The sequence below is a fragment of the Papaver somniferum genome, chromosome 4 (assembly GCF_003573695.1).
Source record: "Papaver somniferum cultivar HN1 chromosome 4, ASM357369v1, whole genome shotgun sequence".
Lineage (NCBI taxonomy): Eukaryota > Viridiplantae > Streptophyta > Magnoliopsida > Ranunculales > Papaveraceae > Papaver > Papaver somniferum.
The window spans coordinates 139,507,424-139,524,230 of record NC_039361.1 but is presented as its reverse complement, the minus strand read 5'-3'; the positions used below and the strand labels follow the sequence as shown (position 1 = coordinate 139,524,230).

The 16,807-nt window shown below is 35.7% G+C and overlaps 1 protein-coding gene across 1 annotated transcript; it reads left to right on the top strand.

Moving 5' to 3' along the window:
- Nucleotides 1–256: 256 nt before the first annotated feature.
- LOC113362821 (probable protein S-acyltransferase 7) lies at nucleotides 257–4,087 on the top strand. Its single transcript, XM_026605320.1, has 5 exons — nucleotides 257–670; nucleotides 1,969–2,151; nucleotides 2,376–2,672; nucleotides 2,792–3,025; nucleotides 3,132–4,087. Exons 1-5 carry the CDS (start codon nucleotides 548–550, stop codon nucleotides 3,642–3,644), a joined length of 1,350 nt encoding a protein of 449 aa, XP_026461105.1. The 5' UTR covers nucleotides 257–547; the 3' UTR covers nucleotides 3,645–4,087.
- The last annotated feature ends 12,720 nt before the right edge of the window (nucleotides 4,088–16,807 follow it).

The window sequence follows — 16,807 nt, the reverse complement described above, 5'->3', positions numbered from 1 at the left end:
TGACTCGATCTAGAATGACATTCAATTCTCTGTCATTATGTTCATTCAACCCCTAAACTTTCAACGCTGCTTGCTGATGGGGGGTGAAGCAAACTGGTATCCCATGATCCAGACCCAATAAGATCCGATCAGAGATTCGGATATTGGACCTTACACTGTTTAAAATACGGAGATAAGTCGACCCGAATCAGCACTTCAACTCTGACTTTATGTAAGGTTAAAAACCAATAAAAGTTCGCCACATCATTCCGACCATCTGTAGAGAGAGAAAAAGTGGAGGAGAGAGTAATAGTTCTGTAATGTCTAGAGAGAGAGAAGAGAAAGAGAAGACCCTAATTCGGTCCTTCCTCCTAACTAGTGTCGGAGAAGAAGAAGAGGAAAACTTCACAGCTCCGGTTTAACTTTACGAAGTGAATCGGCGTGATTGAGATTGGCTGGGAATCAGACATACATTTCTTACAACTGAAGAAAAAGTCAAAATTGGAGCTGATTTTTATTGATTTTCGAAGATCTTAAGCTTTGATTTGGATTCAAGAGGTTTTCTTAAATGTATGTGGTACCACCTCCACGGAGTGGAGATCCAAGCGGCGGCGGCGGTGGTGGTGGTGGGGGTGGAGATACTACTGAAGGTTCACCACCAAGGGTTTACCAAACATGGAAAGGAAGCAATGTAAGTATTAAAGTTTCCATTTCTTGTTGAATTTATTACAATTTGAATTCAGGGTTTTGATGAATTTCGATTATTATGAGCATAAATGGACTTTTTTTTTATTTAGGATGAACTTTTAGGGTTTTTTTATTGCTGAAGTGAAGATCAATTTTGTTATGGATAATTAGGCCTAATTTGTTATAGGCATCATCCATTTATTATTGTTTGTAGTAGTCTTAATAGTTCTGAACAACGAGTCATTTTTGTTAATTTGTTGGGGAAAAAAAGGTTAGTTTTTTTGGGGTAAGGAAATTTGTATGCTTACTAATGAGGGATTAGAATTTTAATGTAAAGATGTGCGAAGAAACCTTGTTCGTAAGAAATTTGGTATATCGACTAGTGTGTATTAGAGTTACAATAATGAAGTCAGAAGAGGATATTAATAGAATTCAGTTGCTATATCAGATGAGGTGCCGCTTAGTTTCCTAGTATTTGATACTTTGAGGGATTCTTTTGGTAATCAAGTCCTACTGATCGACCTGCTTTGCATCCAAGATATTCTGGATAACCAATGGGTGAGCTTTTACCTTCTAGTATAATCGTGATTGTATTGTTTCTTCGCGTTTGTGCTGGATAGTAAACCGTTTCCCTCGGGGGATGAAGATAATCTCTAATTTGTTATCTGTAGCTGATCAGGAGTATGTGTAGCCAGAGTACTAGTTTAGGAGGGCTTTAATGCTGAGTTTCCTAATCTGAAATAGCTACTAGAGTTTCCAACGAGTTAGTGTTTCTATTCAGGATTTCGAATTAGTAAAAAGTAGTAACCCTAGGTTAGGTAACTCTTATAATTAGAAACCTTCTTAAACTAGTATCTCTAACTGTAGGTACTCCTGCATCAGTAGCTGCTTTTAATACGTGGCGGTGGAGGTTAAAAACTTGTCAATACCCTAGTTACTAAATAATATATTGGAATTTCTGTCAATGATCCATTATATAGAAATATCTTTTCGAAAGTCAAAACAGTAAATTTATGTTTTGCAGTCTTTATGAATTGCTTCCTCTTCTCTACGACAACAAAACTTCTAGATATATAATTTAAGTGATACATTAGAGTTTAATTAGTAAACTCGCATGTACGCCTATATTATGGGAGGCTTTTCTTTAATGAAATTCAATATTTTTACTCTTGATGGGTCCCTGGACAAGCTTGCCGGGTTGATTAATTTATTCGTTGGATCCTGCTGCTTTATACTGACATTCAAATACTACTAGATTCAATTGAAAAGAAGTTAAGTAATTTATTTTCCTGTGTAATGCAGGTATTCTTCCTTCAAGGCAGATTTATATTTGGACCAGATGCGAGATCTATGCTGCTGACAATACTTCTCATTGCTGCTCCCGTCATAATTTTCTGTGTTTTTGTGGCTAAAAAACTAATGGACGATTTTCCTCATCATTATGGCATATCCATAATGGTGTGTGCTGTGGCATTCACAGTATATGTGAGTATCATCTCCAGTTCGATTTAAAGGAAATATATAGTCACATCAAAATAGTATTCCAGTTATTTATTATATGTTGACAGAAAAAATGCGTAGCTATCGTCTTAAAACGACAAGGTAGTTAGTAATATTGCACTCTCATTTAAATGTATCTCCAGCCTTAATGTTTGTCTTCACATACCTTTTTTTGTTTGATCTGACTGGAATGTGTGTTTCCATTACAGGATTTAGCTCTTCTTCTGCTTACTTCTGGAAGAGATCCTGGTATAATACCTCGTAATACTCACCCTCCTGAACTTGAAGGCTATGAAGGGTTTGCTGATGTTGGAGGTGGCCAAACCCCACAGTTACGTTTGCCTCGTATGAAGGATGTTGTTGTCAATGGGATTACGGTGAAGGTCAAATACTGTGATACTTGCATGCTATATAGACCTCCTCGTTGCTCACACTGTTCCATCTGCAATAACTGTGTGGAACGTTTTGACCACCATTGCCCCTGGGTTGGGCAGTGCATTGGACGGGTAAGGAACTACATCTCTTCAGCGTTTGTAAAATCTTCTGAATTTTTCCTTTTGTTAATAATGATTAGATGCTTGAAGATATCTCTGGATCTGATTCAAATTAAAATTCTCTCTTGCAGCGGAATTATCGTTTCTTTTTCATGTTTGTGTTCTCAACAACTCTTCTCTGCTTATATGTGTTTTCTTTCTGTTGGGTTTACATCACGAGAATAAAAAATGCCGAGGATATTTCAATTTGGAAGGCAATGATAAAGACTCCCGCATCTATGATACTCATTATTTACACCTTCATAGCTGTCTGGTTCGTTGGTGGCCTGACTGTTTTCCATTTATATCTCATCAGTACCAATCAGGTAAGACCATTGCTTCTCCCCGAATCATTCTAGCTGTAGATTCCATTTATGAAATTCATACATATGTTGGTGACTGGTGAATCTTTATGTTTCTGTGCTCTGCCAGACAACTTATGAGAATTTCAGATACCGATATGATCGAAGGGACAACCCATATAACAGAGGCGTAGTAAACAATTTTGGGGAGATATTTTGGACCAGCATTCCTCCATCCAAAAACAAATTTAGGGTAAGGGTACCACTGGAGCCAGAGGTACCTCCACGCATGGCTGGGGGTGGTTTTATGAGTCCAAATATGGGAAAAGCCATGGGTGACATAGAGATGGGAAGAAAGCCAGTTTGGATCGAGGGTGGAGCTGGTAATCTTGATGGACAATTGAGCAATGAAGATGGGTCAGACGGCAAAGGAGATCACTCTTGTGATGCCTCTCCAAGTTTAAACGGGACACCACAGGTCGAAATGGCAGGAGGAGGAATTGATGGAATTCAAAACAGACATTCAAGTTGGGGAAGGAAAGGCGAGAGTTGGGAGATATCATCTGATCTTGCTCCGAACGTAGAAGGAGTTGGTGAACTGAACCAATTTAGTGGAGGAAATATGAAGAACAGAGACAGATAATACAAAATGTAAAGACTGGTGGATGGTTTGGGATCGACATTGCAAAAGTCAAACCCAAAAGAAAAAGGAAAAAATAAACAAGTTCTTGGGGTTGTCCGTCCCTTTCATTGTGTTGTTATGTGAGACTTTTGTTTTGTTGTATTGGATTAACAAAGGCAAGGATGAGTGTGGGGGAAAGTGGTATGCAAGCCCATATAGCATTTGATGATTTTAATGTTCCAGGTCTTGGCATTGTGTTGTATTGGCTTTGAAAATGGTGATGCAGTATGTTTTTACATTTGGGTTTTCTTTCTTTTATTCTCTCTCCATCTTTTGTTGTTCTTTCTTTAGGCTTGGGTGTATAGGGTTGCTGGGGTGTTCTTATTCTTGTCCTCTTAATTTTCTGTTATAAGTGAAGTTTGTAAATTGAATTTGAGAAACATCATTACTATCTTTCAGTTGAATATGCTGTCTATGCGGTCTGCTAAAAGAAAGAGCCTTCATGCCGGGGTTTCAGTAATCCTTTCGATTGGTGAATATTTTGGTGGATAAGTCGGACGCCCACCTGGAATCAATCGCCACTTTGGACGTTCAGGTAGCACCACCGGCTAGAGCCCATCATACTCCCATGGTGTTTGTTTTTCCTGTAAGCTTTGTTTGATCTGAACAAGGAGAGACAGGTTTGTAGCGTGGTTCGCTGTATGTCATATCACGTCGAATCTGTTGATACTAATCCAAGATCCTCTATTTATCTGTATCCTCAACTAGCGGTTTCGTGTCTTCTCATATAGACCGTATTTGTGTCATACGACCTGTATTCACCGGCACGTACAGATATAGCCGATACCGGCTCCAATATGGAAAACTCTATAACTGGGACAACTAATATGGGCCAGATCTAGGACAATCAAACCAAACCTTAGATTATTCTCATCTTCACCCCACTAACAATCCCAATGCTAGCTAGAATCATTCTCCTCTTCACCGTTAAGTTTGTGACACGTCATGTCCCAAATCTGGACCCTCAAATATTTGAAAAAATAGATTCAGTGATCAACCTTTTTAATCAATGAAATTTCAATCAACAACCTCATATATCAATGTATTAGTATCGTGATAGATGAGAAGTATTATTTGAAGATTCGTCTAGTTCCTACACATATGCTCTACAAACGATAGGCGAAAAATATCCTTTGAAAATTCGTCTAGTTTCTAAACACATCCTCAACAAACTTTGCAGTGTCACATTAAATGATCTTAAACCTTACAGTCAAACTCATGCCTCTGTCATTTTCAAGAAAATTTATTATTTTAACGAAGTAATTAATATACCAAAGATTAATTTATTGAAGTTTTACTGTAGTAATTCAGTAGATGATTCGCGAAACTTCCGAATTAATCTGTCACGCATGTTAAGCGTGTATAATTCCAACCCAAATCAAAAACACTTATTTTCTCGTATGGGTGAATTATTCACAAACTTCTTGAACTCTTTAAGATTTGGACATTATTTATTTCAAATCCTAAATCTTTCAAAGAGATTTTATAATATAAAAATAAAATACACATGTCTATGTATAGACATCCTACAACCACGGTCTAACTGATATAAACATTTTACGGCGGGGGATCGATAGATACTTGATGAGAGTAATCCACCTTCTACTGAAGACAAGGGACGAATAAATTATGATATGGATCCTTCGAAGATAAATGATCCTAAAAGGAAACAAGTTTACATACCCAAAGACCTCCAGTCTTCAAGTGTTTAGTTTGTTGGGCAAGATCCTACCGCCAATATAATAGAGGTAAGAACTCAAAGGCAAGTACTGGTGCTGAATCAAGCGATGATGGTATAACTAATACGGAGGCACATATGCTGGTGATGGGATCTGGTGGAGACAGTGAAGCTTCCACACTAACTTATGAAAATCCCATCAATCAGAGACGAGCTGATACAAACAATAAAATGAACGATATGGAGCAGGTGATTAACACTAAGATTGCAAGTGATGATTTCGTTCAGGTAGAGACTGTGTGTTAGAGCATAACTCGGTTAAACTCACTAAGCATCGGTATGTCAAGTTTGGTTGTCATATTTTGGTGAATCAAAACTCATTTAAAGATTCGCTTGATTATGTACTACAGTCAACTTCGTATAGGTTAGCTTGAAATTATTAGGATTTGAGACATTACAAGTATTACATGAAGACTTGAAGAAGTGAAGAAGCAAGGAGCTACAACGACGACATCATCCTTCCTTTTGAGGTTAGTAATATTTGACTTGAACTGTTTCATTCCCTAACGTATCTTTCAAGTCGTGCATATTGAAAACATAACTGCGAAGCATGAATGATTATACTATAGTTAGACATAGTATTAAGGAATACAATACGAAGTATAACGCTTATCTTTTGAACTTCATATGTAAGACATTGACATAATCGTATGAATGCTATTGTAATTATGTGTATGGGTAAAGGTGAAGATTTCATCCTAGGAAACAATGTTTTACATTTGTTTAAAGGAAGTAGTAATAAACTTGGTTTGTGAATCGGAAGGGAAATCGCTAGGCTTATTGGTATTTGTTATTCATTGCAAATATTTGGATTACCAATATGTGTGATTAGTATAACCGCTCATGACTTGTTTATGTTCTTGGTAAAACTATTCACAAGGCCTGACTTTTGTATTGGTATGACTTTTATTAGTGAAACCGATCTTAAGTAATCACCTGAGATGGTATGATCGATTTGTTGTTATTAGTATGACCAACTCTAGTCATTTAGGAACCGATCCTATAAAGAGGTGCAACCGATCACAAAAGGGGAATCGATCCTTGTAAGAGGTGAAGCAAGTTTCTAGTTATTGAGAACCGATCATATGAACATGTGCAACACGTTTTTAGATGTTGGGAACCGATCCTATAGACATGTGCACCAAATACAAGTTAGATACCATATGTCTGTGGGAAACGATCCTAGTACCTAGTCAACCGAATTTTGGAAAGCTAGTATGACTAAGTCCAATACTCACATGGAGGTAGAACCGAAACTTTTTTGGTAGAACCATGAAACCCATGATTGGTGATTGAGTGTTCTTGATCAATCACATAGTTCCTGGAAGTCAGATGAATCAATTCTAAACTTGTTTGGAAGTGTGGAAAATCGGTTCCAAGATTGTAAATATGAAAAAGGATTTACAAAGTAAAGATGTCAACATACTTTGAACATGTGCAGTAACTCTTATCATTTATTATTCAAAGATATTTCTTAATAGCTAAAGGAGAATCCCGGATCGAAATAAATTGAGAATATTTTAATTAAGGTTTATATGTTTTTATTTTCCAGCAAATAAATGCATATCTTTAGAAAGTTAAAATTGGTAATGTGCATTTACTAATTAATATTTTCTACTGAGATTTCGGTCATTATTTGGACAAAGCATTTCCAAGAATTATGGAAACCGAATCTGGGCATTAATGCATATCTTGAGAATATTTTCGGTTTTGGAAATTCCTTGGTGTCCAAACTTCCTTGGTCTATAAATATCAAAGTTTGTATTTCGAGAAAACTAATCCTCAGAGCCAGCAAACCTACCTAGTTGTGTTGTTACTGGTGGAGCCGCCTATTCGGAGAGGAAAGTAACCTAATTAGGTGAAATCTCTTACGGCCGCTCGGTTTAAAGACTTCTTTGGGATTGAAAAGCTCTATTAGTATCGTTGGTGGGAAACTAGATAATTGCATTTTATTATTAGTTTTCATTGATTTGATTGACTAACGGTGGTTGAACTTTGATTGCACCTATTCTGTTTATGCTTGAGAATCTTTTCTTCTGGTATAAGATTCACTCAAACTAGATCGAAGTTTCGAAGGGGATCTTTAGACTGTTTGTAGATCTAAAGACATTTTGTGATAATCCAACGTTAACAGACTCCGTTCTGTGTGTGATTGATTACAAGAGATTCAAGTTGATGGTGTGCATATGTTTATTGAAGATCTAAGAAGATTTTAAGACAAAGAAGACTTTGAAGATTTCTGATTTGGGTTTATAATCTTTGGTGTACACAATACTTGTTTCGGCTGGAAAATGATCCAACTATAATCGTTTTATCCTTGTGGTAGATTGGATTGATTAGTTGTGTAGATCGACATCAATATCATTCTTTGGATTAAGAATATTGATTGCATAGTATTGAAAATTACTTTGATAGTTGTTGATAAGATTGATCTAAGAACCTGACAAAGGAATTTATTGAGATAAATGGCAGAGCCTTTTGTCGAACTTATATCACTTGATTGAAAAGAGTTGTTACCGAACAGATTTGTTGTTCCTTTACTGTTTGAAATACGAACCAAAGGAATTGTTCCAAGTACGTGACTTATTGCCAGTTGGAGGCGTGAGAATACAGACGGAACTAGGTGAACTATAGGTTTAGTTGCTTGGTCTCAACTATACAAAGTTGGTTTATTTTGTATAGAGGATTAATCCTAAGAGTATTCAATTCTGGACAAGGTCCCGGGGTTTTTCTACATTTGCGGTTTCCTCGTTGACAAAATCTTGTTGTGTCTTTTACTTTTCAATTTCCGCAATTATAATTGTTTTATTATAATTAGAAGTAAAATACACCAACGTTAATTCCTATTTTACTTGATAGCAATCCTTTTGTTAAGTCCGAACCTTTTATCAAGTAAACATACTTCGTTGTTGTATTGACTCGATCTTGTATCCATAGTCAATCACACAAGTTATCTTGTTGTCGTATTGTCTCGATCTCGTATCTATAGACGATCACACGAAGTGTGAACCAATTAGTTGTATTGTCTCGACTCAGTCCATAGACAACCACTTTCGGAGAAAGGACTTATAGGTGGAAAATTTTTAGATTGAGGTATATTTGGGTACCCTCGTCTTTTCACTGTGGTTATGGATTCTACGAGAAGTGAAACTACAATCAAACTGGGTAGGCTTAATGTCGGCAGTGATCAACTTGCATTTGTTGAGCAAATAGTGTTTCAAGAAGCTAATCAAGCCATTAAAGAATTCGTAACAAATGTTGCTAATGAAAGATCTCCCGACTACTACCAGTTATGTTAGTAACATCGTTAGTACCGTGGCTCATTTTTCTCTAAAAGAAACTCGCTGGGCGGAATTGTCTGAGGAGGAAGATGGGATTTATGCACAAAGAACAAGAAACAGAGAATGGTTCTCTTCCCAAAAGATGAACATGGTTTCCAGTGCAGATGCTAATATATTTAATATGCTAGCCACGTATACAGATTATAAAGAATATGATGACTATACAATATTTTCATCATCGTTGAGTCTAGAAAACATGGTGATTGAAGACAATCCTTATCCTCTATCGGATACTTTTTAACCTATTTCGAGCAAGAAGAAGCCAGAACATGAAATCTCCTGAAGAGACGATGAGACGTTTTGCATGAGCTTGTTAATATAATTTCTCGCTTTTCCAAACTCTATTTTTATTTTTATTTTATGTTTCGTTCTTTTATTCGATGGAGGTTCAGGCTTTTGTCCCCCTCTAATTCTGTTTTCTTTTTGCCTATTATAAATAAATTTTCCCCGAGAGTTCGCCGATTTTTTGTTTTAATAGACTATGGTTAACTCTAAAAGTGAAAGAAAATAAGTTTAAGATGATTTTACGGTCCCGGTTAATCCTACCAATGTAGTAAACCAAAATTCTTAGTTTAATTTACATCTCAGCTAATCCTAAAAACTGGTTAACCACAAAAATGTGAGGCCTATCGTAGGGCGAAGTAATACCTAGCATATGTATATTTAGTTTCCTAAAATATTTTCATAATCTTTTTCCATAAGTATTTTCTATAATTCAGGTAAAACAATCCAATCTAACTTATTTAAGGAATTAAGGATTACACATTATACTCTTACTATGTATTATCCTGGTTGTACCTTTTTACGGTTAGTTGGGGATTATGATCCTAAAGTGGTTAGGTTAAGGTAAGAAATTTAGCTTTTTCCACGTTTATGGTATGACGTGGCACTAAGGTTAGCTTAAGCTAAAAGGTATAGTTTTTTACAATCATAGTGTTAGTCATATGTCCCGGCATGGCAAAGTTGGTCGTCCTACTAAATAATCTACTGACCAATCTAGAAAGAATCTCAGTCGCTTTTTGTCCATAATAAATGCCCTCATTCCTTATAATATAGAACTCAATTTTTAGATTATCTATAATATATATATAAGTATACTAGTTTTAGTTGAATTTTCTGTGTTGAATTCGTGTATGTAGAATGAATTATACATGAATTAACTTTGTTCTGTATTATGATCGAAACAAGAATTATGGACTGACTTTACTTTTTATGAATGTGAATAGTACTCTTACATTTTCTATCCCGAACTTTTTCATACGTCAATGTTAACGAGGATCTGCAAGTGATAAATATAAGACATTAACGAAAGGTTAAATTTAGACATAACCTATAAAAGCGAAATTTCCATGCCCATTTTTGTCACACAACCCATTGATTTTTTTTATTTCTTCCACGTTTGATCAAGTTAACATAAATAGGTTTACTGTTCTAGTTTGATATAGATTTTTTGTTGTTGTTGGTATGAATCTATAAATGATTGTAGTGTTTATGGTATTGAATAAATATGGTTTTGGAAGCTTAAAGTCAATGAACAATTTTTCTAGAAGTTAAGAAAAGAAAAGTTTTAGGTTCTTGCGTAATATAACTACTCTTGCTTGAAATGTTAACATGCGCCCTCACATACAAAATGAGTATACACGTAGATGTTTGTATGTAATTTTTGGTAGTTAACAAATTTTCAGTCAATTTTTTGAATATAATATATATCAATCAAACAATCATATATTTTTCAATACTAAACCAAAATATGCGAATGATATTATCTCAAAACTAGTGACAATCTAATAAAACTTTTTTGTTTTGATCTAAAGCTACTTTATATTAGAATACGATTAAAAACGAGCTCGGAAGTTCAATTCTAGTTTCCATATGAACCTTCGAGCTCGTTTTTAGTTGTATTCTGAAATAGAAGAACTGAAGCGCATAGAATAAGAATTTGAATGCTGACCTCGTCCTCGAAAGTTTGTACAATTTGGAAGGACAAAGGGAAGCGACAGTCTAGCAGGTACTCAATTACCAACACGAGCTAAAGCAAGATTACAACAACTTCCTTTTACCTCATAGTTTCCAAGTTGGAAATATAAATCTATGCCTACTTTCCCATACACAAAAAATATCGGACAAAGAAAATTAAACTTCATATGGGGAAGATCATTCATCGACACAATAGGCACAACAAGAACATATGACCTGAACAAAACTGTCAGAGCATCGATCGATAAAAGTCACAAGTTTTGATATGTCAAGCTTGTTGTAAAATTTGGTTGATCAAAACTATATCTTGACGTATAGTTTACTAAAGTCAGTATGGACTAGGAATAAAGCATTTTAGTTAAGTATCATAATTCACCGATTGACCCTTGAAGATTGAAGACTGAAGAACAACGAAGATATCCACGCGTACTTCATCAACAAAGTGATTGTCCAATTTATTACCATTCTATCTACTGAGATAATGCCGTTTGACTTTAGTATTATGAGGAAAACTTCAAAGAAGAAATTTGGTGTTCACGCTAGTACTTGATAAACCTTGAACTATAAATTCAAGGAATGGAAATTCTACAGAACTTATCGCATAACAGGTTAAAAATAATTCATTGTTTATTATATCAAAATTGTGTAAGAAACTCATAATTGAAAACAATTTAATATTTAATATATCAAATTTGTGTAAAAAAATCATATGAGGCACCAAGTTACATTCATTTGTTCATGGACTGATTTGATTAGTACACAAACTTTGAGTTTATTGGTAATATACTTGATTAATAAATCTCTTATTAACTCATGTCCACGAACAGATGTGGTCAGTTCTCGAACTGGTTGATTTTGAGATGTCCATGGACACTTTTGAATCCTCAACTATACGAATTTCTGATTCAGTAAGTAGCAAACATGTTGATTTTAAGTGGTTCTCGGATACTTTGTGGACAGTTCGCGAACTTGTTGATATAAAAAGTTCTTGAACTACGAGACGACAAATAGTTCATGAACTTTTTTGTTCAGTTCATGAATTGATCTTGGCTTCATATTTTATCGAACTCCATTATTTCTTGATGGTTCACGGACAACTTAACCTTATTCTTGGGCTAACCTTTTACTGCACAGAGCTTATATCGATACGTATGCGGGTTCATATTCTAATTTTTAGTTTAAGGTAAACTTCTCATATACTTACATGATCAATCTATATTGATAAGCTGACCTTACTTGATATCAAAATCATTTTTAAACATGGAAACTAGTTCGTGAACTTAGTTTGATTGTAAGCTGCCTATCCTTGTTTATTACTATAAATAGTGGATTCTCTGCATACTATAATCTCAATCATGGAACGATATGTCCTATTTGCGGCAAGAGTTGTCCTCTCCTAGAGAAACTGTATTAGTTTATGAATTTGAAGTCTTCACTAGGGATTCTTGAAGCCTAATCAGATTAATTGTACCTGATAGTTATTGATATCTGATATATGACAATTCGATCAGGTAATAAAATTGATACAAAATAAAAAATTCTCTTCGCATCAGACTTTGTATTCCATAGGTTTCATATTTGTTATTAGATTTATCTTGTGAGGTATAATCGGTTAGGAATCTTTATAAACTTTTAGAGAGAGTAAGTTATCCTAATTACTGAGGTTTTCAATAAACTATCTGTTAGAGGAAGCAAAGTTAAAAGTATTCACTGCGGCTGAAGCAACTCCTACACCTATAAAGGACGCCGGCTAGGTTAATCAAGCGCGTAAGGTAATGCGAGATCCTCGGGACATATGGATTATGATTGAAGCTGAATTTCTTGGCGATTTAATTGGATCTCAACTACATTGCAATCAAAATTCAGGTAGTAGGATAGTGTTTTTAGCAGTTTAATATAGCATGGTATTCAAGGTGAGCGAGGTCTCGGGGTTTCCCTACAAGATTTTATTTTTCCTCATTAACAAAATTTCTGGTGTCTCGTGTTATTTCTTTTGTACACCATGTTGTTTATCTTTTGTAATTTGAATATCACAAGTAGTACGTTAATCAACCTAAATAGTTTTTAAGCTCCAAATTGTATAAAACCTTTAAGACTTGTTATGATGAATTTGTATCTTGATATATAGATTACAAGACTTTATCTTGTTGGAATTTGTTTCATGTATACTTTGGGTACATACTAGGTTGACCTTGTTTTACAATCAGGTACAAGGATGTTTTCCAGTTGATCTATACTTACGGATTGTACAAGAAATTGTCCTATGAGTTCAGGAACGAAAAAGTTGGTGGTGTAATATGTACCATCTCCTTTTCGATTGGTATTAGAGGAGGCAAGCACGGAAAATACTGAATAAGTCTTCGTTTGTAGTGATCTGTAATCTTTGGCAAAAATATTATATTTGTTGATATATCATCTGGTTATAGATTCTTAATGAGCCTTAATCCTTTTCATGCTTCAAAATAGATGAATAACATTTTGTTCCCATAAATAATTCTATTAACGGAAGAAGTCATGACAATATTTATCTCTTCTATCTTACTGGTGAGTCTGACTCAAAATTTGAAAGAAAGCATCCAAAGAAGGTGATGAATTCATTAAGCATATGAAACTTCAGTCTTCTAAAGTCCTAAGGTTGGAAAAAAAAAGGTCAATGCCCTTATTATTAAGACTAATGAAAGAGATTCACGAATCAAAATGTTAAAAGAGAATAATTCTTTGCTAGATTAGAAAATAAGCGACTTCGTATTAAGATTAGAGGAAGGAGCCTTTGACTTAAAACGTCTACAAGATGGTCCTCCAACTCTGTGCAGTCATTTTGTCAATGAATCGTAATTTATTTTCTTATCATTGGCTTCTAAAAAAATTAAAAAACTTGAGGAAAAGATCGTCTATTTCAAGAATTTATCTCGTAAAAGTATTTTTACATCTCCTCTACCAGAAGGATGTGCTCACAGTATACCTACTCATTCAAGGGACAAACAGTTATTTTTACGGCAAAGAAAAATTTGTTCTCCTTGATAACAATTAATCACTTGTAATTATAGTACTAAAACGACTCAGAAACTCTGCTACTTTGGTAAATCATAAGGAGACTTTTGAAAAAAGTACAAGTTCAGATTGGAGAACTGGCGAATCAATAACCTTCAGGATACATTTGTGGATGGGGAAAAACGATTTGCTGGTTTTTCAGGGAATTTGAAGAGACGAGCTTGTTGTCGAGACTCCTCAAATGAGAAAATTGTTAAACCTCACACAGATGCACTGCAAAGGGAGTGCTTAGATTCGAGAGATCAATCTATAGGACTCCGGCCTAAACCAAGTCAATAGCCGTTCCAGAGTCAATTCGGTCGCAAAGAGGGAGATGCGTTGATCTGTAGGAGGGAAGCTGAGTATTATGTGGGATCAGTGATGATCAAAGATTGTGGATGTGTTGAAGGTTTCTGCAAATTTTGGTGAACTGATGAGTTCGAATAAGTTCTGGTAGATTGATGAATTCTTGAGAGTAGTTACTCGAGAAATTCTGTGTAGACAATTGCTGATTGCTGATAATCATGGATTCAGAGACTTATTTATATTTCCAGAATAGTAAAGACCTTGATCCCTGTAAGTGTGACGGTTTCTTGAGTGAAAGAGCGGGGAAGCAGGAAATCATGGTGAGACCAATACCAGGTCGTGTGGAGATTCGGTTAACCATCCACCCACTACTTTGCTAACTCCTTAAACCGTTTTCACGACTTACTCACACTTATCATTGTGGATGAATCCATGTGTCTAGATTTTTTTGACTGATTAGACATTGAGTCTAGATTTTGTTGAATTGAGCATGAGTGATGAATGCTCGGTGATTCATGGATTTAACATGCATAGTTCTTTTGAATGATGTTGACATTGTGCCAGAAATTGTAAATTCGACGATGAATTACTGATAAACTACTGAATTTTGATATCCAGATCAGTATCTGAGCAAGTATTGCTCATTTTAGTAAATTACTGATAATTTACTGAATATTGATAGACTGAGCAAGTATTGCTCAATTCGACAAACTATTTATGGGTGACGTGACCCAAATAAATATTAATTAAAATATTGGTAGACTACCAAATATTATATGATTAATCCAGATGTTTGATTGCTGAATCAACATGAATTTATTAGTGTTTGAATCTTGCTCAGAATGATGATTCGTGGAGCATTTATTCGAAACCCTAATTTTTGATCAATTGTTCGTCAATTGATGAATCGCTGAAAATAAGTCATGAGTGATAGAGGGGCCGACCACATGGGATGATGGATGTCCATGCGACTCCCAAATGCTCGAGTGAGCATGCACCAGAGTCCTCAGTTGGCTGGTTGGTGAAAGAATGATGATTAAATGACGGTTTCATCATTTATTGAAATAGTGCTCGATTGAGCATTAGGTGATAAAACCTAATTATAGAAAAGTGAGGGACCGACCAAGAGAACATGAGACTGGCTCTTGGTGGTCATGAGACCAGCTGGTGCTCGTTTGAGAAAACTCCAGGTTGGTTGAAAAGAGTTTGGGCCCAATATGAGCAATTGAGCAAATTAGGTCAAAATTATGAAAATGTGTGGGACCGGCTTTGTGCGAGCCTTAGGTATCTTGGTCGGTCAAGGAAGCATGCTCGTGTCACCGTAATGTTCGTGTCGCAATCCTGAGAGTTTCAGTATTTTCTGACGCGCGTTTGAGCAACATGTTGATTTTTCAAAAGAGTTTGATCTTGACTGAAATTCTTAAATTTTTGCTCGAATGAGCATGTATGCTCATTTGATCAATATTTTGTAAATATTAAAATAAGGATATTTTAACATTTAATATTGCCGTGAGAAGCTAGCCGGTCGTGTGACCATGTTGGCTTATGGATTTTTTCATGATTTGAGCAATATTTGAGAATGGCTGGCCGGATAGGTTTCCCGATCCCGCAACATCTTTCCCAATTTTATATTATTATTTTTCATGAAACTGTGAAACTATGGAGAAACCATGAGTTTTGTTGAAACGGAGGAGTTTCATGAGATTAGGGAAATAGTTATTATGGAAGACTAGGGATTGCAAGGTGTGGGACCGGCTACGGCTTGGGCATGGCCGGCCGGCTAGGTTGTCCGGTCCCGCAACACCTTTCCCTATTTTATATTATTATTTCTCATGAAACCATGAAAATATGGAGAAATCGTGAGTTTTCCTCAAACAAGGAAAGTTGCTAGAATGAAGGAGTTTTCATGAGTTCATGAAAATAACAAAATAAGGAAAAATAATGGGAGAGGCATGGGACCGGCCACGGCTAGGGCATGACCGGCTAGCCGGTGGGCCCGGCCCTTGAGTGCCTATTATTATTTTATTATTATTGTTTTTCTCCTGTTTTGTGTAGGATTTCTTATTTATCCATATTTTTGAATGCTCGTTTGTGCATTCGGGTGCTCGGTCGTGCATCATTGTCGAGTACACTTGCACCATTCTATGGGGCTTACTCAATGATGGTCCTGATGCCCGGTTGTTGAATAATTATTATCAATTTATGAAATTCAGTGGATAATAATTCATGAAACTGAGAGATAAAGATGAGTATTTATTTATTATAAATTCATAGGATCAGCCGTGGAATCGACCATGAATTCAGAATAATAAATAAGCATGACCATTCTGTGGGATCATGGATTTGACCATGGAATTAAAATAATAAGATTATATATTACCATTCCATGAGATCAGCCGTGGATTCGATCATGAAATCGGAGTATGAGATAGGATTGTTGTCTATTGCCATTTCATGAGATCAAGCCGTGGATTCGATCATGAAATAGGAGAAATTAGATAAAATAGATTATCTCTAGGAATTCAACAACGAATGTCATGGTAGAATTAATCTATTGCAGAAAGGGTATTAGCCAGTTAAAGCGTCATACACATTCTGAAAGGTGCATAGTCAGAGAGCAACGAGTGTTTCCGGCAACCTGAAGGCGTTAATGCTCTCAATCTTACGGAGAACCACCTGAGTCTATACACGGTCTCTCTACATAGTCAGGGAACAGTGAGTGTTACCGACGT